Here is a 22,021-nt window from a genome sequence, read left to right as displayed (position 1 = left end):
CAAAGAGCCCCCCACTCATTTCATCATACACACCCTATATACCATGGCCGCCATCTGATCACATGACTGTATAAAACAACCAGGGAACATGTTGGGGTCTCCACGCCTTCAGTAAACATGGGAGGATGAGATTACATGCCCCCTACATGATTCCAAGAGGCACCACAACGCGTATCTTGTAACTTGGATTGTAAAATATATGTGTTAGATCTTTTTGCCTCCAAAATTGGCAAATCGTTTTGTTGGCCTGTGGACTCTGAGCACATTACTACTGCAAATCAATGCTAAAATGCAGGTGTTTCTTCCCTAAAAGCGAGTAATTGGTGCATACCTGACTGACCCACTTAATTTACTTAAATGCTACAAGTGGGCTGCAGCATTGACAGTGCCACCCACAAAAGTAGCCTTTCAAACTTGCCTCAGGCCTCCCACGGCAGTGCCAGTGTAGGTAGTTTACTCCCATTTCGACTTGGCATTTCAAACTAATTTCCAAGCCTTAAAATCCCCTTTTGTTATATATAAGTTACCCCTAAGATAGGCCCTAGGTAGCATAAGGTCAGAGGCCTATGTAAGTAAGGTAGAGCATTTACTTTTATGTTTTGCATGTCCTGTTAGTGACAAACAGCTTATTTTGTTTTTCACTACAGTGAGGCCTAGTCCTCTCATAGGTTAGCATTGGAAATTCCTTAATACACTTTTAAACTGTAATTCCCGATTAGAGAGAATTAGCTTTTTCATGTTTCATATGTTTGGAATGGTATTTAAAAATCCTACTTACTGGTGAAGTTGAGTTCAACACTACTATTTTAGAAATGTCACTTTTAGTAAGTGGACATTTCGCTGCACTTACTGGCTGTTGTGCCAAGGAGAACTGGACTCTGGCTTCACTCTAAGTGATCTCCAAGGGCGTGTTGACTTGCCTCCTGTTACTTGAAATTCCAAGAAATCTGGAAGTGGCCCAGATACTTGCAACATGGATTTCGATGCATCTCCTGTCTGCTGGTAGCAGAACCGGACCACTGATCCGGTTGCAGGACTAAAATCGTTCCACCGCATAATAACCAACGTTTTGTCACCCCAGATTGACACATCGGACAGCATATTGCCTCCACTGCAGCTTTGGGAGATCGATGCATCCTCTCAACTGCGTGGCAGAAACCAGTGCATTGCTTGACTTCTCTTGACTCCACCACCTGTCTTCGGAACTGACGCAACGCCTTCACTGCGTAAAGAAGATCAACCCATCTCGTTGCTTGCGACCAGAAAAGGTACTTTGTTCCCCAGGGTCTGTGTGGGTCCTGTAGCCAATCTGTGCTTCCAAGAGGTCAGCTCGAACTTTGACTTTGCCCCGGTCCAGTGTGACCTTTTTAGTGTTACTTGCTTCTAAGTGCTTTTTTTTTTGCAGAGTTTTATACAGCACGCACTTGACGCAAATCGGGTATCAGAGCGCTTTACATAGTACCTGTTACGTTGCATGAGGACACACATTCATTTTTGTTAGGCACGGGATGGATTAAGTGATTTGCCCAGAAACACAGGATGTTCAGCGTCATTGCAGAGACTCTAACCCAGTTCCCTAGATTCGAAGTCAACCGCCCTAGCCGTTAGGCCAACTCCTCTCGCTCCTCTGCATTTATTCTTTCAAAATGTAATATCCCAACTTCTATACAATGGATTTTTGTCATTTGTGCTGTCCTTTATTTATAATATGAAAAGGGGGGAGAATGAGTTTGGATAGGTTTTAGGAAGAAGTGGCGCTCAGCGTGTTCCTTCAGTCTTGGTCGTGATTGAAAAGTAAGTTCGGTGCATACAGGTCAGGGGATCAAACCCAATGGAAAACCAGCCCCTGCTGAGGTCAGGAGACGTGTCTCCTGTTCCACAAATATGAATAGAGTCCCGTGCACACGTTAAACTGAACGGTTTCCTGGTGAAAACCTCAATGTCACCAGAATAGTTCAAAAAGGATTCAAGAGTCTGTTGTATAAAGGTATGGATGTTTTAATAGTGGGGTGCTGATCAGTACATCCAAGACATGATTCTTTGTAATAAAGTATATTGCCGACACGTGTTTCGTCACACCATGTAGCGGCTGTGACTCATTAGGGCTGGAACGCTCGTCAAGCGTGATGCGGTGGAAATACGCCTGAAAGGAGATCAGGGTAGGGACGATGGGCAGGGATGCTGCTTGGAGTAAAAGGCTTGTGGCAGGACGGATGTGTCCCGTAGTGACTCTGTCAGTGTCGAAGGTTAGCACGGATCTCTGCTGTCGTGATTCTCCTCATCCGGATGCTGCTTGGAGCGTTTTACTCATTGTTCACTACAACTCTATACAAAGGCCAATTCATTTTTTTTTTCTCCCTGATTTTGCTTTTTAATTTTTGTGCTCTAAACAGGTCTACCTCTGGGTAAGTAGCCACAGTACCTGCAGTAGAGGAGTTTGATCTGGCCCAGTTAGAGTCCTATACTGGGGCCCAGATGAAGAGCTATTGTAGAGAATGTCAAAGCTCTATGAGAGGCTTTAAAGAAAAAGTGGAGCTGCAGAAAGCTGAGAGCTTAGGGAAAGACAAAAGTGGCAGAAGATGAGGTCAGAGAGGAGGAGGAGGAACCAGAGTTTTACTGAGGATGAGGGGGAGCTGGACCTGGAGTCTGTTGTGCTCTAGGACTACCTGTAGAGGGAGTAAACAGTTTGCCAGGAGCATTGGTGGTTCCCAGAACACAGAGCAGTGTCTTCTACATGGTCCTGTCCCCAGAGGAGCTGGCAGACAGGAGAGAGGAAAGAAAGCTAAAGTGGAAGCTTGCTAACCTGGAGAAAGAGCAGGCTGAGAGGAGGTTAGCTCCGGAGGAGAAGAAGCTCTCTGATGACTTCTTCCTCAGTAAGCTGGATGTAAGAGCCCTGGCAGTAGGGTAAAGCAACAGTAATGGTGGAAGCATATCTGCAGTGTCTTCACGAGTCAAGGGTCAGAATACCCAAAGATTTGGCACTTAGCTATGTGGTGGGGGATGAATTGCACAGGTGGTTTGCCGCTTATTAAGTGGCTCTAAGAGTGCACAAGGTCTCAGAGGAGTTTTAGGGTGTTAGTCTATGGAGGTGCATGGCCAAGGTGGGCAGGGACATTCTTATTACACTGCTATGAAGGCTATCTTGACCAGTACGTTTGGGCGTACACCTGAGAAATACAGACAGTGGTTCAGGGTAATGTAGAAAAGTGGGTTTCTGTTGCAGTAACCCCCCACACACACTTTTGCCAGCTTTCTGATGCACTTTGATGACTGAATGTGACCTGGGTCCCTGCCAATCGGGTTCCAAGATCCTGTTTTGTTTCCCAAAACTGTACCTTTGTTTCCACAACTGGCTCACCTCTGGCAAACCTATAAGTCCCTTGTAAAAGGTACCACTGGTAGCAAGGGCCTTGTGACCAGAGAGGGTCTTTAAGGGCTGCAGCATGTATTGTGCCACCGTCAGAGGCCCCTCACCTAGCACATACACACCGCTATTGCATACTGTACATTTTGGTGCAGACAAAACTGAAGAGTCAAACTGGCACATATCCCTGTGTGCCATGCCCACAAACACTGCCTGTGGCATAGGTAAGTCACCCCTCTAGAAGGCCTTACAGCCCTATGGCAGGGTGCACTATACTACAGGTGAGGGCATAACTGCATGAGCCATATGCCCCTACAGTGTCTAAGTCCATTCTTAGGCATTGTAAGTGCAATGAAGCCATACTGAGTACATCGGCTGGGAGTTTGTCATTATGAACTCCACACCTCCATGATAGCTTTACTGAAAGCTAAGAAGTTTGGTGCCAAACTTCTCAGCACAACAAATCAACACTGATGCCAGTGTTGGATTTATTGTAAAATGCACTCAGGAAGCATCTTAGAGAAAAACCACCAACCCACTAGCGTGTAGTTGACTGGTCTGCACCAGCCTGCCACAAACAAACATGTTTCTGACCCTCTGAGGTGAGAGTCCTTGAGCTCTTGTGGCTCTGGAACAAAACCTGCTTGGGTGGAGGTGCTTCATTCCTACCCCCTAGCAGTTACAGCATTCAGGGTGGTGAGCCTAAAAGGCTTCCTACCCTGCAATGCTAGGAAGGGCCTCTCCAGCCAGTGGAGATGCTGCCTCACTGACCAAGCCCCACTTTTGGCAGCACTGTTGTCAGGAAAATTAGTAGTCAGGAGAGGTGTGTCCCCTCTCAGCTATGACCACCTCTAAGGTCTCCAGAGCTGCAGTGACCATTTTAGCCAATCAGGTTAGGGGATGTCCCCTCCCCAAAGAAAGGGGACATACAAAAGGTGTAGTCACCCTAAAAGGCAAGTAGCGCATTTCTAACAGCTGTACCAGCTGTCAGTACCTGTAACACCCCTAAAGTCATTATTTAGGGGCACCCCTGAACCTTCATCCTCATATTCCTGCAACCTACAAAGAAGAAGGACGAAGCAGACACCGTGCAGCAAAGCTTGAAGGAGATGAATGACTTGGCCCTAGTCCTAGCAGACTGTCTCCAGCTTGAAGAGCATGCAAAGAAGACAACGCCGGTCCTGTGACCAGTGACTTCCAAGTATCCCAGGAAGACTGCCATGCCTCTACAAAGACCAAATCTCCCAAGTACAGCGGCCCTGTCCAGAAAACTCACAACTTCAAGGACTCCAGATCCAGGTGGATCCACAATCTCTGCCCACTCTGCACCAGACACCCACGGCCCGAGTCTGAGTGGCTCACTTGTCCAGTAAAGTCTCCCCAGTGATCCAGACCTCGACTCCATCGGTGGCTCACCTCCCTTGGACCCACAAATTCGCCTGCAGCCTCCACATGAAGGGTCCCCCTGACCACAACCGGCTCCAACAAAGAAAATCTGACATCAAAAGGCACCCCTGCATCCTCAGCCCCCGGTCTTGGGAAGACCAACCAACGGTGCCAGACTCCCTCGACAACCCAACTTACCTGTCCAGCCAGTGATCACCTTCATCTAGCCTCCTCGTCTGAGCCTGCAGCCTCTTTGTGTGACTGGGATTCCATATTGAAGAGCATTGGGCGCAGACGCTGTTTTACACCCTGATGCTCATCTCCCAGTGGTGGTGTAGCTTTAGTGCTGCCTTGTGGCCCACCCTGTACTCACCTTAAACCCTGGGGTCTGTGCCCTGAAACTGCAGGTACCTACCTGCATTCAGCACCTCTTGTGGGTATGCCCAGTCTCCACTGGCTAACATTGGGCCCAGTGACCTTTGCACCTGGCCACCCCAGCCCACTGGTGGTGCAGGAACTACCTTAAACTGTACCTCGCTCAGCGTTTGTCTAAGCCCATGAAGACAGTAAGTTGTGTACTTACCTGTTAATGCATATACCTGTTTTCCTCCCATAGGATTGCATTCTATGTTCTCCTATTGCATTTTAACATCTATCTTTTACAACTACTAAGTTCTACTGTTTCTGATTGACAATACAAAAGCATGTTTATTACGGTAAAGCATTTATACTGCCTTGCAAAACCATTCCTACTGCATCTTTGAAAAGTGTTATGTTATGTTATGTTGGACATAGTGTAGAACGGGAAACATTGTTTAAAACGTGGTGTTTACACCGCACTCCCTTTACAACGATGCCATTACAACGCAAGTCGTTACTACGACTTGCGCTGGATGGTGCTGTTGGATAAGGAATATTGTAATTTTATTTTCCAACACCTTCCCGACTGTTACGTGGGCTGGTGTTGGAGTATAAAATTATAATAATCCTCAATCCGCGTACACCAACGCAAGTCGTTGTAACGACTTGCATTGTAATGGCAGCGTTGTATAGTACCGCGATCTAAAAGATCGCGTTGTACTGACGTACATCCGTGTAGAACTCTCTTTCGGATATAATGGGCGCCTGTGTCTTGTAAACCTTTTAAAGCTAAGACCAGGGCTTTGAAGCAAATTCTCTTTCGAACAGGAAGCCAGTGCAAAGCCTTCAGGTGAGAGGAGACCTGAGCTCTGGGTCCCAACATGAGAATCGCTCGGGTCCACATTCTGGACCACCGGAAGTCCACTCAGTAAGTATTCTGGGAGTCCCAGGTACAAGACGTTTTTCATAGTCCAACCTGGCGACAATGAGGGCTTGGACTACGGTCTTCCTGTTACAGCTATTCTTGAAACTGCTACTTACCCAAAACTGAGTTCCTATTGGTTCTGAAAATTAAGTAACAAAGTAATAACTATTTATACAAAACAATTGGACTTAGATTTTAGCCTTTAGTTAGTGTAATCATTTCTTGCCTGAGTGTGTACAACAAATTCTTAACACATCCCTCTGATAAGGCTAATTGCTTGACCACACTATCACAAATAGAGCTTTTAGTATTTTCTACTTGAGCCTCTGGGGATCCATTGGACTCTGTGCACATATACCTTACTTTGGTATAGTATACAGAGCCAGATTCCTACAGGCAGTCACAAACTATCCATACAGACCCAGTTTGACTGTTTAGACTATGCTGGAAAGGTACTTAAGGGCTGGGTGAGGGGCAGCAAAGTAGATGATTATTCAGGGCTGTCAATTTAAAGGCGCACATGATTGATATTTGTTTAACCGAGTTAGGCCAACACCTAGTGACAGTAAGGTTAGAGATCCCAGGAAGCTTGCTGAGGAGGCGGACATCTGGGTCAGCACCAAATAGTTCAATAAAGCATCTGTGTGGGAGGGAAACTCCGCAAAGGGTGGCCAGGGTTCCTACCAGGAGAAGGAAGGGAGAGAGCAAAAGAAGGAGCTCTATTCAGGCCCCAAAACAACTCAAAGCGGAAAGGGGCTGGTTCTCATTCCCAATCCCGGCCACCAGAAGAAAAACTACCCTAACAAGGTTACCCTAGTCTCCCTGGGTGACAGTGAGATGGTTCCTAAGATCCATATGCCCTCTAATACTGCAAAGTATAAGAAATCGGTCACCATCATTGGGCAAGGTGTGGAGGCACTGAGGGGTACAGGAGCTAGAATGACTATGGTAAGTAGTCAGCTGGTTTTCCACAGCAGGTAATTCCAAATGCATTCCACCAGGTTGTGGTGGCTGACAACAGCAATGATCACTATCTTGTGACCCTTGTTCCATTTGAGGGGGGTTCAGGTCTTCTGAAAGTTGCTGTGAGCCCTGCCATGCCTGCGGACTGTTGGTTAGGTAATGACCTTGAGCACACAACCTGGAAGGAAGTGGAGGTCAAGGCTCATGTGCAGACGTTAGGATTACATGATTGGATTTGTGCTACGACAAGGTCCATGGCTGCCCAGGATGGGAGTCACAGAGGGCTGTAGCCTCAACAAATGGCCCAGCCAGCTGCTAAAAAATGGAAATGCAAGGGACGTGGGAAACCAGCCCCTGAATGTAATCTCAATGAAGTGGATGAGGCACCTGCGGTTGCCTCCCCGGGAGTCCAATGAGGAGGGTACTGCTCCTTTTGTGACCTGTCTGTCATTGCTGGATGGCATGTAGAAGGAGGACATAGCATGGAGGAGTTCTGCAGGGCACAGAGAGAGCAGCCAACCCTTTAGGTGCTGGGGCAATAGGCTGAAGGCCAAGCAGCAGGTGATGCATCTGTTAGTCACCATAATTACTGGGAGGACAGACTCCTTTATAGTGAACCTAAGGTACTGGTGCATGGGACAACAAGGGCCCTGGTGGTTCCCCAATTCTACAGGTCCTTCCTACTGGAGCTGGCTCACATAATGACCCTGTCAGGACATCTGGGCCAAGACAAGACCTGTCCCTCACTTTTATTGGCCCAGGATCAAGACTTCCTTAGATACGTTTTGTAGGATGTGTGACTTGCCAGGCTAGTGGGAAGACAGGGAAAAGGCTCAAAGCCCCCTTTAGCTTACTGCCAGCCGATGGCACACCTTTTGAGAAGGCGGGTGTCAACACTGTTGGGCCTATGGGTCCCCAGACTGCTTCAGGCAACAGATTCCTCCTGGTTCTGGTGGATCTTGCCAAAAGGTTTCCAGAGGCAATTCCTCTGAGAACCGTGATGGCACCTGCAGTGGCAAAGGCCTTGATGGGGATTGTTACCCGAGTGGGTTTTCCCAAGGAAGTTGTGTCTGACAGGGGCACAAACTTCATGTCTACTTATATGCAGTCAATGTGGAAGGAGTGTGGACTTGTACATTCTCCACCCTAACCCATCCACAAACCAATGGGCTTGTTGAACGGTTCAACAAGACCCGTAAAGTCATGATTAGAGGCATGCTGAGGCCTTGAGGATAAAAGTGGGATATCCTCATGCTATGGCTATTGTTTGCCTACAGAAGGGTACCACAGAAGGGAGTAGTCTTTAGCCCATTTGAAGTTCTGTTTAGGCACCCTGCTAAAGGACCCTGAGTTTGATTAAGCAAGGCTGGGAGCGGGGTGCGCAAGGGTGCGTATGCAAGATGGCCACCCCAGTGTGAGGCTCGGGTGGCCCAGGACAAATATCCAGCAAAAATCCTTCTCGTGATCCACTGCAGCTGACTCAAAGGCAGGTTGCATTGTTCTAAACATCACAGGATCACAGAGCCCCCCTTTGTTGGCTGTTCCAATGCCCTTGCCAGCAGCGAGAACCAAGGGCCTCCCCGCACGAAGTCTGTGGGACACAGCTTAGAGTGATACCATGATTAATCTGAGCTGGAGGCGGCGGTAGCTGGGATTGACAGCCGCGAGCAAGCAACATTGGCAGCAAGGTGAGGAGCGGTGTGGGAGGCATCAGACACCAAGCAACTGCGCACAATAGGTGCAGGGAGCTGCGCACAGCCGCGCTGAATGGAGTTCAAATGGGAGTGAACCCGGAGCCTAGCGGCCTCTAACCTATACACGTGGCGCTGCTACAGAGACAGGCACGGCCAGAGAGAGACATTGCTTCACAGCTGCTGTATACTTCGCAAGGAAGTGGATTGAGGCTGGCACAGTAACACATGATTTGCAAGTTGCAATCTGCATGCTGAGGGGTCCTGTGCGCGACGGGGGAGTGCATTGGAGTGCGCCTCACATGTAGAGCCTACCCCTAATATCAGACGTAATTACAAGCAACTAAACGTGGCTCGTGCTTGGAAGACTAGTGCCCTGTGCAGGCTACGAAGAGAATTTCCAGTGGTGTTGGGTAGGGAGGATTCCCTGCTGTTGCCATTGCCTTCTTGAAGATAGGAGAAAAGGCTCAGCACCTGGCCCCTACTATTGCAGACTAGGATTGCCTGCTGAAGGCTGGACGGGGGGTAGAGACCTCACTGGGAGCGACTGGCAGTCTGCGCTGTGACGGCTGAAGGTATTACTGAGCCGGGAAAGAGCCAGCAAAGGGCAGAACGGATGGAAAACAGGCTAAGCTCGCATTCGAACCTCGAAAACTGACTCGAACATAGCAGAATGGCACAGATCAGACCATGCAGACCACTCCACCAGCGATTCACAGATCCCAGAGGAAGATCAGAATCCCTCCTGATGACCATGAAGCAGTCTCACCTCAATTGAGACAAAAATGGACTCTATGTGTACCCAAATGGACTTCATTGCTCAAAAGCTAGAGAAACAGGATAGTCATATCAAAGAAGCGCAACGCACAAGTTACTTACCTTCGGTAACGATATTACAAGTTGATTGAACTCAGTCTCTTCCTTAAGCCAAATTGCTCGGTAAAGCAATAAAGGCCTAAGTAAGGCGAGCTCGGACAGGTGAAGGACCCCAGCCTCTCTATGGATCAACTCTGTTTGGGCAGATTTAGGGAGACACAATAATTTCTTAAGAAAGTTATTTTCTTCTATCTGTAAACAGTCAGTATTACAGTAACCCCAAAGCCCTGCCCCATAAAGTGCAATAGATACACTACGTGCCTTGTAGATTTCCAACATATCCTTGATTCGCCCCCACCTACCATCACTAGTAAAAGTTACCCCCAGGTAGCAAAAACTATTCACATGCTGCACTTTAACCTCCCATTGCCATGTCCAGCGGGGCTGTTAAAGAGCATTAAGGATTTGTTGGTGTGAGCCATATACCCTTTAGTGTGTGCTTGTACTGCATAACCAATGACTGTCTCAAAACGTAACTTTAAACCTTGGAAAGAAAAACATTCAAACAAACAATCCCATCCCCCCCAACCCCCTCCCTGCCTCTCTGCCATGCGGACTCAAAACTGCCCGCCACCCCAACTCAGCAGATTGCTCAGATCCCAAACCCTTTGACAGTACTTGCATGTTTGGGAGTGAGAAGTCCGAGGATGTCCGTACACATCCCTTGCCCCAGAGTTCATAGTTACTGAAAGATCCATTATCACTTCTCAGCCGAGGCGAGTCTTAGCAGGCGCCCATGTAGGTTACTCATGTGTAGCATTGAAATATCAGGTTTTGTCTCACTTGCCAGCCTCTTCCTGTAGCTGTCCGCCCTCCTCCGTCAACTTCTTTTTGACCGCCAGAAAACTCCTGCGACGCGCTGATACCACCGCCGTGTAGTCCGGGAAGAAGGATACCGTCGAATTCTGCACACGTAGTGAAGGCGCCACGTGGGCCGTTTGCAAAATGGCATCCCTGTCACGAAAATTGAAGATGTGAGCCAGTACTGGGGGGGGTGGGGGGGGGGGGGGTGGGGGAGGTTTGAAGTCTAGTTTTAATTAGGTCCTCCACGTAAAGGTCCATGGCGGGGCTCCCTTCACTTTCGGGAATTCCCGTAATTCTAACATTGTTGCGACGGACCGCCCTTCTTGATCATCCAACTTTGCCGCCATACGTTTGTTTTCAGCCTCTAACTGCGACACTCTATGGATTAACGTCGTAGTGTCTTTCGTCAGGGATGCAGTCACCTGTTCTACCTCCGTGACCCTCGCCGACATCTTCTGGAAATCTGCCCTAAGGAAGGTCACATCCGCGGAGATTGATCCTACTGTTGTCTTTACATTTTTTAGGGCGGTCATTATGTCCTCCAGTGTCACTTTGGGTGTCCTCGCCTCCTCCGAGGTTTTATCTGTGTGCCCAGTCCGTTCTGGCAGTGGGGGAACGTCTTTACTGTATGCAAATTTGCCCTGTTGGGTCGCGCGGGTCCCTCTGCCACTCATTCTCGGCCGACTAGGGACGCTCTCAAGCTACTATTTCGCACTGCGGGTCGTATGCTCAACCGGGGGCTACCGCGGAGAAGTTTCAGGCCTATCCCACCTTTTCGCAGCTTGCAATCCACTAAGCTATGTCCAGGGTGGGGGAGGGTCCACCGCCGCTCACCCATCACAGTGTACTCCTGCGGTCTCTCGTCTCCTGCAGACACTACTTCTGTAGGCCAGCGCAGGGGGGCCTCCACAGCCACCTACACTTACTGCATGAAATTTGGCCTCTGCTTCCAATACTGGGCGCCACCCTTTGCTACAGTCCACACCCTGGCCCAGGTGACTATAGTTCCGCACCAGCGTGGCAGTTAGCTCCTCCAGGCACCCTCAGCCGAGGCCCAGATAGGCCCCCAGGACAGGAACCTCCAATCTAGTCAAATCTGCTGGTTCCACTCTTAAAAAAGGGCTTCTCATGCACATCACCGGGGGCACCTCTTAATGTACAGGGCACAGTCCCCAGGAGCCCTGGGCCGGTCAACGCAGCTGCACTCAGAAGACCAACTGCTTAGCCCTTCATTCCCCTGTGTTCACCTGTCCACCACGGCATTTGTCCCAATATCATGCTCACCGGGTCACTGGGCCGTGGAGGAATCGTGGGCGTCGGCACGCCTGCCGGATGCTTCTCCTCACTTGTAAAGCCGCCGATCAGCCCCCGAAGCGGCCGCTGGTCCGCACACAGTGCTCGGACCGTGTCCCGGAAATGTAGTCCCCGGCGGCAGCTCTTTCAATAGGCCCACCCTCGCGTCTTGGTTCAACAGCGCTGTGAGAGGTGGGGAGACGGCAGGGAGAATTTAAACTGTGCCGCCCGCTCTCCCCCCGGATGGTATGCCTCGCCGGAAAGAAGCTGCCAACTTGCTCCCAAAGCGGCCGCCGGTATGCATGCAGCACTCGGGCCGCATCTGGATAATTTAGTCCCTGGCTGCAGCTGGTTTCGTAGGCCCTTCCTCGCGTCGCGGTCTTTTCCGTGCGGTGTGGGGCTGGGAGATGTCGGAGGCGATTCAATCTGCGCGGGTCGCTCTCCGCTGCATTTTAGTGAACTCGGGCCATAATCATAGTCGTGGATTAATGTGCGGATGGCAGGGATGTCGGTTTCACCCTCGGAGCCCCGTTAGCTTGCATCCATTTTGCTTGGTAGCAAGCCACCCTCCCACCCCGTTCTGATCCCTTTAATATTATTCATACAGTCTGGTGGAAATTCAGATAACCAAACTCTATGATTTCAGGTGCCAGATCACAAGGATGAGATGTTTGGGATCTGGATGTTTTATCTTTCCATGGTTCGGCGTAAGAAGACTGGATGTGAGATGTAGTTATTGATGAGGAACTACTGAGAGTTCCAAGAGGGTAGGGAACCAAGGTTGACAGGCCCAAGTGGGTGCTATTAGGATTAGCCTGAGGGACGTTTTCCTGAGTTTCCGATTCACTAGTGGAATGAGTGGGAGAGGCGAAAAACCGTAGGCAAATATTCCTGACCAGTTCATCCATAGTGCATTGCCTCTGGACAATGGGTGTGGATACCTGGAGGCGAAGCTTGTGCATTTTGTGTTTTGGAATGTGGCAAACAGATCTATGTTTGGGAAGCCCCAGATTTGAAAGAACGGGAGGAGAACTTGAGGGTGAAGTTCCCACTCGTGAATCTGTTGTCTTTGTCTGCTAAGCAGATCTGCGATCAGTTTGTTTACTCCTGGGAGGTGTTCCACTAGGAGATACATTTTGTGATGTATGGCCCACCTCCAAATGGCTTGCGCGAAGTGTGACAACTGAAGAGAGTGTGTCCTCCCTGTTTCTGTACATAATACATGGCTGTCATGTTGTCGGTGCGTATCAGGACAGCTTTGTCTACAAGGTGAGTTTGGAAGGCTTTGAGAGCTAGAAATACTGCTAGCAGCTCTAGATGATTTATGTGAAGTTGCTTTTGCTTTTGACTCCACAGGCCATGAATTGTGAGAGTTTGGAGATCAGCTCCCCAACCAGTGAGCGATGCGTCTGCTGTTAGCACGGTCTGTGGAACAGGGTCGATGAAGGGGCACCATTTGGATAGGTTTTGTGGATTTCACCACTGCAGAGAGCGATGAGTGCGGCCGCCCACCTACACTAGATCTGACAATTGACACTGAGACTGATTCCACTGATGTGCTAAACATTCCTGAAGGGGACGCAATCGAAGTCTTGCATGGAGTACTACCATGATGCAAGATGCCATCATTCCTAGTAGCTGCATAAATACTCAAGCTGGTAATCAGTGATTGGGTTGAAACTTGGAAACTAGAGCCTAAATACTGCGGATTCTGACAGGATTGGGGGAGGCTAGAGCTTTATGTGTATTGAGCGTGGCACCTAAGTAAGTTTGCCTGGTGGAGGGTTGTAGATAGGACTTCAACAGATTTATTGTGGAAAACCCAGATCGTGCAGTTATTGTACTGTTCTTTGAGTGTGCTGTAGACACTTTGTGAGAGAACTTGCTCTGATGAGCCAGTCATCCAAGTATGGGAAGACGTGAATATGTTGTCTTCACAGGTGAGCAGCGACTACTGCCAGGCATTTGGTGAATACTCGGAGCAGTGGTGACTCCGAATGGAAACACTGAACTGGTAATGTTGTCCCGCTACCACATATCTGAGATATTTCTGGTGAGCGGGGTGTATTGGAATATGGAATATGCGTCCTTTAATTCTAAAGTAGACAGAAAGTCGCCTTGTTGAAATAACGGGAGCACTTGTTGTAGTGTCACCGTGTGAAAATGATCTGATTGAATAAAAAGATTTAGGTCTCTGAGGTCTAGTACAGGCCTGAGAGAGCGTCCTTTTTGGGTATGAGAAAGTATAGGGAGTATACGCCGGACCCTTGATATTGTAATGGTACGGGCTCTATAGCCCCCTTTTGTAGCAGAGAGTGAACCACTTGTTTGAGAAGGTGTAGATGCTCTGGTGACGTTTTGTGTGATCGTGGAGGAATGTTTGGAGGATTGTCGGTAAGCTCCAGGCAATAACCAAATTGGATCCTTTCTAGGACCCATTTGTCTGAAGTTATTGTATTCCAGAGGGGAATAAAATGAGAGGGATGTCCCCGGACAGGTGTGGAATGTGTTGTAAAGATACAAACGGATCTCCAAATTAGTAGTAATCCTTTATTTAGCATAACCCGGTCACTGAGGTGAAACGGACGCAGCCGCTCTCCAGCTCTAATTCCAATCCATTGCCATGTTAACTTCCCTAGTTCTAAACGGTAACCCTCATGCAACTTAATTCATAACAATAACATATCAACACAGCTCGAGTAGCGCTCGAGCCAGATCTCGAGTCAAGGAAGATCTGGCTCAAGACACAACAGAATGATCGGGGGGAATCGGGGGGGAAGTGGAGGCAAGTCACTGTTTGTTTGCTGCAGGGGAAGTACGCGTTGTGTTACCTTTACCTCTTCCCTTGGCATTATTGCCTCTAAATCCTCCTCTAAATTAACCTCTGGAAGAGGATGATTGATTATTGCCTCACTACGAATTAGAGGTGTTGTCTGTAGAAGGAGCTGGGAAAGGAACCTCAATTGGATGGGGACTGCAAAGCCCTCATGGATTTGGAGACATTTGTGTCTTTCTATTTTCTCTAAAGAAGTGTCGACCACTGGTCAAAATACGTGTTCCTTAACCAAAGGTGAGGTTGAAAAAAAAGCGTGTACTGCGGGTTTGAACCCTGAAATTCTGAGCCAGGCGTGCCTTCTTAAAAGGACACTGGTGTTAACAGCGCGAGCAGCAGTGTCAGCTGTGTCTAAAGTGTACCTACTGGAAGTGTTGGAAATGAGTTTCCCTGCCTGAATTAAGTCATGAGCCTTAGTTTTGTGTTCATCTGGCAAGAACTGGAGCAATTGATCCAATTCGTCATAGTGAGCCCTGTCATATCTTTCTAAAAGAGCCTGGGTGTTGGTAATACGCTAGTGATTGGCTGCCTGCGCAGCTACTCTTTTGCCAGAGGCATCTATAAGTTTGGATTGCTTATCAGGAGGAGGGGCATTGTGAGTTTGCCCTTTTCCGATCGTTAAAAACCACTAGGGAGTCTAAGGGCCAGTGTAACAAGCATTTTCCCGTTTGTGAACGGGAAAAAGCATTTTGGGATGTATCATCCCAAAAGGCATTCACAAAACAGGTAATTGCAATTTTTGTGATAACCTATTTTGCAAATGCATTTAAGGAATCGAAATTTGCAATTCCTTAAATGCAATGCACGAAGCAAGAAAAAATTGCTACCGAGCTTTAAGGAATCCCAAATTACCACCAACTTCTAGTTGGTGGGAATTTGCAAATTCCTTTAAAAATGTGCATTTTTATAAGTGGCATGTGGCGCACATACATGCTCTTAGGGCATGTATGTGCGCCACATGCATTGTTCAGGGGTGCAACAGGGTGTCCTTTTGGTACCCTTGAAATTGTATGCGCAATTTGCGAGTACCTATTTGCTGCTCGCAAATTGCTAATGCAATCCTATTCATTTCTATGGGCCTCTAGACCCATAGGAATAAATGGGAAGGTATTCCTTAAGAGCGAATCGCAATTTGCGATTCGCTATTAAGGAATATGTAGGATTCACAATTTATACTGCAAATTCTACAAACATTGCATTTTGCGATTCTTAAATAGTGAATCTGTATAATTTGCTATTTAAGAATCGCAAAAGCAATTCTTGATATATCTGGCCCCAAGGGAACTTGACCCTTGATGTAGACAGGATTTGTAGGTGCAGGTTTATATTGCTTATGTACTCTTGGTGTTAGAATTCTCGCACCCATGTACCCTTAAGCATGGGTAGTGAATGAGTTGCTCTTTGAGAAGAACTTAAAGTTTCAAAGAGAAAATAATCTTCAAGAGCCTCTTTGTGAAGCTGAACCCTGTGATATTGAGTGGCCCTATTTATTACTTCTATGTACCCTACATTGTCGACAGGTGGAGAGGTTTTTGAAGGGTATAGATCTGGGTCATTATCAGTGTTAGGAACTGTATTTTAATCAGTCCATGGATCAGGACAATTGTCATATGGTGCATCCCATCATCCTATTGGTCAGGTAATTGTGGTTGTGGTGAATTTGTAGGTGAAATGAGCAAATCTGGGTCAAGTAGGGAAGGAGGTGTAAGAAGAGGAGAAGGATTAGTACTGACAATTTTCTTTTCAGGGAAATGTGTGTATGTTTCTGGCTTTTGTTTAACTGGCAGTTTTGCATGAATGTGTCCAGTTTTTAGGATTAATAACTAGTTATTTCTGTTTCAGGTCCGTGTTCGAAGGCGGGACGTCGAAATGAGGCTCCTTGGATGGAGGTGGAGCTGTTTTTTCCTTTGGTGCCAGAATTTTCGGTCCCGAAATTTTCAATGCGGAGATGTTCGGATCCGAAGATTTAGGTTTTGGTGCCGAAGTGAGGGTTCGGTGCCCGAATAGGACCGACTCCATCCTGATCAGGAAGGCTTTGGTGTGTGTTTCGGTGCCAAGCCCGAAGGCGCGGCGTTGTAAACGTGCTCTCGGTTCCGACCTTGGCCAGAAGGTGGAGGAGGGACAATAGCCATTTTCTTGGGCACAATTTGGGGCAGGGGAGTATCAGTGCTCACAGTACGCTGACCCTGCGGAACATCTTCTCTCATGTCAGAATCGGCTTTGGACACGGAGATGTGTTCACCTCTGCTCCTTGTGCGCCGAAGACCTCGTGGTCGGAATCTTCTCTGAATAAATCCGGAGCGGAGCCACTATAGTGCTGGTGCATTTTGTGAGGCCGAACCCGATGGTGCGTCTTCTTGGATTGAAACAATCGTCATGCGTCGAATCCTGTTCGTTGTGTTCCGAGGACAGACACAAGTTGCACACTTTGTGCAAGTCGGCACCCGGGACAGAATTTAAAGTCCGTTCTATCGACTGTGAGCTGACCCGATGCGGCTAGGCTCAACGGCCTTCCACGAAGTTTCCAATCGAAGATTTTTGAGTCGAAATGATACATGGAGACTGGGAAATGTGATTGAATACCAATACCATTGAGGGTAGTGGACTGCACACTGAGGGGAACCCGAGAAAAGGTGTTGAACCGGAGCGCTGCAATTCATGTCCGAACCTTATGGCAGAAAAAAAACATTAACAACGGAGTCGATGTCCATGCGCACTATCACCAAAAGGAGGAGACACCTACTTTGTGACTGGAAATACTTCTTCGAAGAAAAACAATGTGCAAACATCGGGACCCAACACTAGATGGTAGGAGTATGCAAAGCATGTGATCTACAGCTCACATTTCTCGAACATGATGTTATCGGTTAACAGGTAAATACTCGGTCTTTGGGGTTGAGGCCCAATGTTATCCAAAGGGGGATAGGGGGCCTCCGGTTGGTGGCTGCTCACAAGCAGGCCCCAAGGTTGTGGGAGCAAAGCTCCTGGTATTCGGCTCAGGGCAAAGAGGGATCTGAGTTAGCACACAAGGTGCACCTGCAGTGGTGCAGGGGCGGCTGGGTGCAGGGTACTGTTTTGGCATTGGATGCCCTGTTGTTTTCAATGATGATTCTCAGTTTTGGTTTTTAGCTGCAGGCTTGGTCCAGGAAGACTTCCAGGAGGAACCAACAGCTGGGCAGGAAAGTTGGAGGGCTCAGAGACGTAGGTGCACCTCAGGTTCTTTTCTCTAGACAAATCCATTAAGAATGGACTAACCGGCTATATAGAAGCGAAAGACCTTCTAGATTCCACCCAACATGGCTTCAGACCACAGCACTCCACTGAATCAACTCTAAGTATAGCCGCTGAGGAGATTCGCAAACATCTGGACAGGGAGGAAGAGCCGTCCTTATCCTACTTGACCTATCCGCAGCGTTTGATACTGTAAACCATCTGGTATTAACGTAGCGGCTGAAGGAAAAAGGAATTAAAGAGGAGGCCCTAACTTTATTCACCTTGTTCATCACTTCTAGGGAAGAGTGGGTGTACTGGGACAATTTTAAATCAGAGAGGTTCACCGTTCCTTGTGGAGTTCCACAAGGCTCAGCACTATCACCAACCTAGTTCAACATCTATGTCACACCTCTGGCCAAGCTGACCAAGGCTCACAGTTTCTCGTTAGTATCGTATGCAGTTGAGACTCAGATTGTTATCTCTATCTCTTCGAGAGCGGAAACTGTGGCTAGGGGATTTCACAACTGTCTGAAGCACATTATGGGGTGGATGCATCAGAACTACCTTAAATTGAATACAGACAAAACGGAGGACATGGAGTTTGGAAGCCAATTTCGGTGGCCAGTAGAAGCAGGTCACTGCAGAACCACTTGGTAAAAGTTAGGAACTTAGTTTTCCTGTTTGATGACTAACTAATCTTTGCAGAACAGATTAACCTCTTGACATCTTCTTGTTTTTTTTCTATTAAAGAAACTGCACAAAATGTTGCCTTTCATTCCCCAGGATCTCAGGCAATCTGCTGTAGTTGCACTAATTCTTTCAAGAATTGACTGCTGCTATGTGCTTTTCCTGGGCATAGACAAACGACAATGGGTAAAGCTTTAACCCCTTCAGAATGCCGCAGCGTGAGTGTTGCTCATCATTCCCAAATACCATCATATATCTAGCAGCATCAGGGAGCTTCACTGGCTTTCAGCCAAGCAGCGCATCAAGATCAATGCCCTATGCCTGGTGCATAAAGCATTATATGGTGGTGGGTCATCAGACCTACAGAATCTTTCCCAATGGCATTCCCCAAGACGGAATCTTAGATCTGCCAATAAAGGACTCGTCCAGGTCCCAAAAATCTAAAATCCAAATGGGAGAGGGGTAGAAGCCTTTCATCAGGATACAACCTAGTAGACCCCTGTTTAGAAAAACTCTTAAAACCTGGCTATTCCCCTTACAGGAACAAAGCTTTCTCACCAGATTCTTTACACATTTCCTTGCTATTCTCAGTGAAAAGACACCTCAGCAGCCGTGCGCTCTACAAGTTTTTTACTTACCTACTTATGACAGTCAGTAAATTTAAAACGCTTACAAGCTCTATTAAAATACATTGAGGGACATACTGATAATGCTCAAAATTTTCAGTGAACAGAACATATAAGCCTTGCTACATTGATTGTTTACATTACAGTGTTTTTCATTGCACTTTGTGAAAAGAATACATTAGGGGTAGATTCATCAAGCATTTTTGCGAGCGCAAACGGTGCAAATAGCAAAATTCGGAAGTTTGCGCCCGCAAAAATGGCATTTGAGATTCATCAATGGATCATGTACTCGCAATTTGAAAAATCGCAAATAATTGCGATTTTTCAAATTGCGATCGCATTTAAGGAATCTCAATTAGAGATTCCTTAAATGCTATTCATGATCCATTTCTGAATTGCGAATTTGCTATTTTTGTCCGCTATTTACCGCGAAGTCTGACTTCGTGGTAAATAGCGAAAACTTAGAAAAATGCACTTTAGTGCATTTTTCTAAGTTGGTTGTTAACAAATAAGGAATAACTCCCCATTCATTCCTATGGGCCTTTAGGCCCATAGGAATGAATGGGGAGTTATTCCTTATTTGCGATTAGCAATTTGCTAATCGCAAATAAGGAACATGTAGAAATCGCAATTATTTTTGCGATTTCTACATGAATCCTGTTTTGCGAGTCTTTAATAGCTATTAAGGACTCGCAAAACGGGACATTGATGAATCTAGGTGTAAGTCTTTGGGCTTTACCCACATTGGGTGTACTGATGAAAGCACAAACTACTCCATTAAACAATGCAATTAACAGAGAGGAAACATCTTACAAACAGATAAAGACACTTACCAGATGTTTTTCTTTTGGGCACTGAAGGATTATAATCGGTGACGGGTCCCTAGTAAAAATTAACCAACAACGATATATTTTAGAAAGACTTTAAAAAGAGAATGAGCAGCCTTCCATCATTCTAGCATAATGTAGAGATATGTCCTTATTTTCTCCATTACTCAAAAATCAAGAAATACCTATTATAATTCTCATCTATAGGTAAAAACCTGTAGTTTATCAAATGAATCGTGTCTACAAATATAACCTGTAGCTTTCTCCATGTGATCAATTTAAAAAGCACTTGCTCTCCCCAGATGGTTAATCAAGTTAAAACTGTGACATGTTATGCTTACTAGGACATACTTCTGCTGCCAATGTTTAAAAAGTGCATCATATAACAATGGTGATAAACCAGGCCAAAATTAGCCTGAAAGGATGGGAGACTCAATTAAGTCAGGGGTCTCTTATAATTCCCTTGAGGGTGCAATTCTGGAATAAATACAGAACGATATATGTTGGCTAGGTGAGATTCGGTTAGCTCTACACTAGTTTAATTTGGAATCACCACTAGTGAAGTGAGTTGTCATTGTATAAAATAGTCGGACCTTTTTTGAAACTAACATGCAACACTTTATGCACTGGTTGCAAAATGTGATGATCTGATTTTGCCAATTTAAATTTTTTATTAAGTGTCTTGTAGTAGATTTAAAAGGATTGCGCTTATCACTCCACAATATGAAAATAATGAAGAATAGAATATTTTGGTCACATGAACTGCACTATAGAACTGCTTGCCACAAGTTATGGTAAAGAAAATCTAAGATGGCTTTGACCTTTGAGAAAAGTGTAAGAATAAAGCTTTGGTGTTGCCTCTAATCTTTGTTCAGCAACAGTGGGTAGATGTTTATTTCCAACTGAGACTTGGTTCTTCTACCACCCAACAATTAAGTCATTCGAATATATTTTCGCAAAACATCAATTCTAAAGTACCCAAAGAAGGAAGCTTATGTGATTGCACACTACAGTCCTAAATTCTGTTATTCAAAAGCGAACAACAAGGAATAGCAACTGCAGTGCATGTTTAATGATGTTACACTTTATTGGCTATTTTGTATATTGTATTGCCTGTAAAAAAAATTATGATTGTTGAATGCTTCTTTCAACAATTATTTGCACTGTGAAAGTATTTGATGTTTATATGGTTGTTGTCAAGCTAGAATAATAAATAAATAAATAATATTTTGCAGGATGCTATTAGTCTGCCCCGACATAGCACACATACTTCAGTAAATGTGTTTTGGGTAGAAATAGATATGTTTTCAGTGACAGCCACGGGTACTATACTATTACACTTATTTATTATTTGAGTAACTCCTTACACTCATTTATTATTTAAGTAATCTCTTAAAGCACAAACCAACACGGAACATGCCTGAAGGTGTGATTATACTAGCTTCTTCCACACACATTATTTAAAAAAACTTTGTTTAATTTCAGGACACATAAAAGGCACATGAATACTGAGTCAATTACGGAATATTGGATAATAACGAAGGTGGCTACCATTCTAATGAACTAGTGCTGCTGGGCCACAAGTTGTGCTGCACTTCATTTTGAAAGTCAAGTTACTGGCTTTGTGTAACAGGCTCTCTAACAGAAGCTATGTAAAGTTAAGGCTTAATTTAGAAAGTTGTAGTTGTTTAGAAACACAGATACAGAACAGTTCAATCAAGTGTAAAGGAAACAAAAACATAAAAAAAAGTCAGAGGTAGGTAAAATAAGGCAATTAAATTAAGGTAGTAAAAAAAGGTGATTTTACCACCTAAGGTTGAATTACAAAGGCAAATACTTTATTAGTGTTTATATACTATGTGCCAGATTATTATAACATGGGGATCTATGGCCAATGTTACTTAGAGAGGACACTTCAGCTTGTCTCAGCAGTATTCTTGCATCCTAGGGTTTACAGCCGCCTTTTCAGTACCAGTAAGGCAATAGAGCAGATATGGAGAGAGAGTGTATCATGTTTGCTCGTGTACATCTACCTTTCACCTATTTTGTCTGTAACTGATGCTGCAAAGCGAGACAACGCTTTAGGTTTGAGGCAGTATGGTGCATTTTACCAGAAACAGTCCAAACCGTTCTAAGTCTAAAAGCCCACTGCATCAATAGGAATGAGGGTCTT

The 22,021-nt window shown here is 46.2% G+C and overlaps 1 protein-coding gene across 2 annotated transcripts in view; it reads right to left on the bottom strand.

Annotated features, from left to right (window-relative positions):
* Nucleotides 1-22,021, bottom strand: part of LRRK2 (leucine rich repeat kinase 2) — a 2,266,429-nt gene that overhangs the window by 1,408,531 nt on the left and 835,877 nt on the right. For both annotated transcript variants that reach the window (XM_078680082.1, XM_078680090.1), the window contains one exon: nucleotides 19,855-19,903. In XM_078680082.1, the coding sequence (XP_078536208.1) occupies nucleotides 19,855-19,903 (49 nt within the window). The remainder of the gene's footprint in view (nucleotides 1-19,854; nucleotides 19,904-22,021) is intronic.

The sequence above is a fragment of the Lissotriton helveticus genome, chromosome 1_1, assembly GCF_964261635.1.
Source record: "Lissotriton helveticus chromosome 1_1, aLisHel1.1, whole genome shotgun sequence".
In the NCBI taxonomy this organism is placed as follows: domain Eukaryota; kingdom Metazoa; phylum Chordata; class Amphibia; order Caudata; family Salamandridae; genus Lissotriton; species Lissotriton helveticus.
Note: the sequence above shows the minus strand (reverse complement) of the source record. Positions and strands in the feature narration are given on the sequence as shown.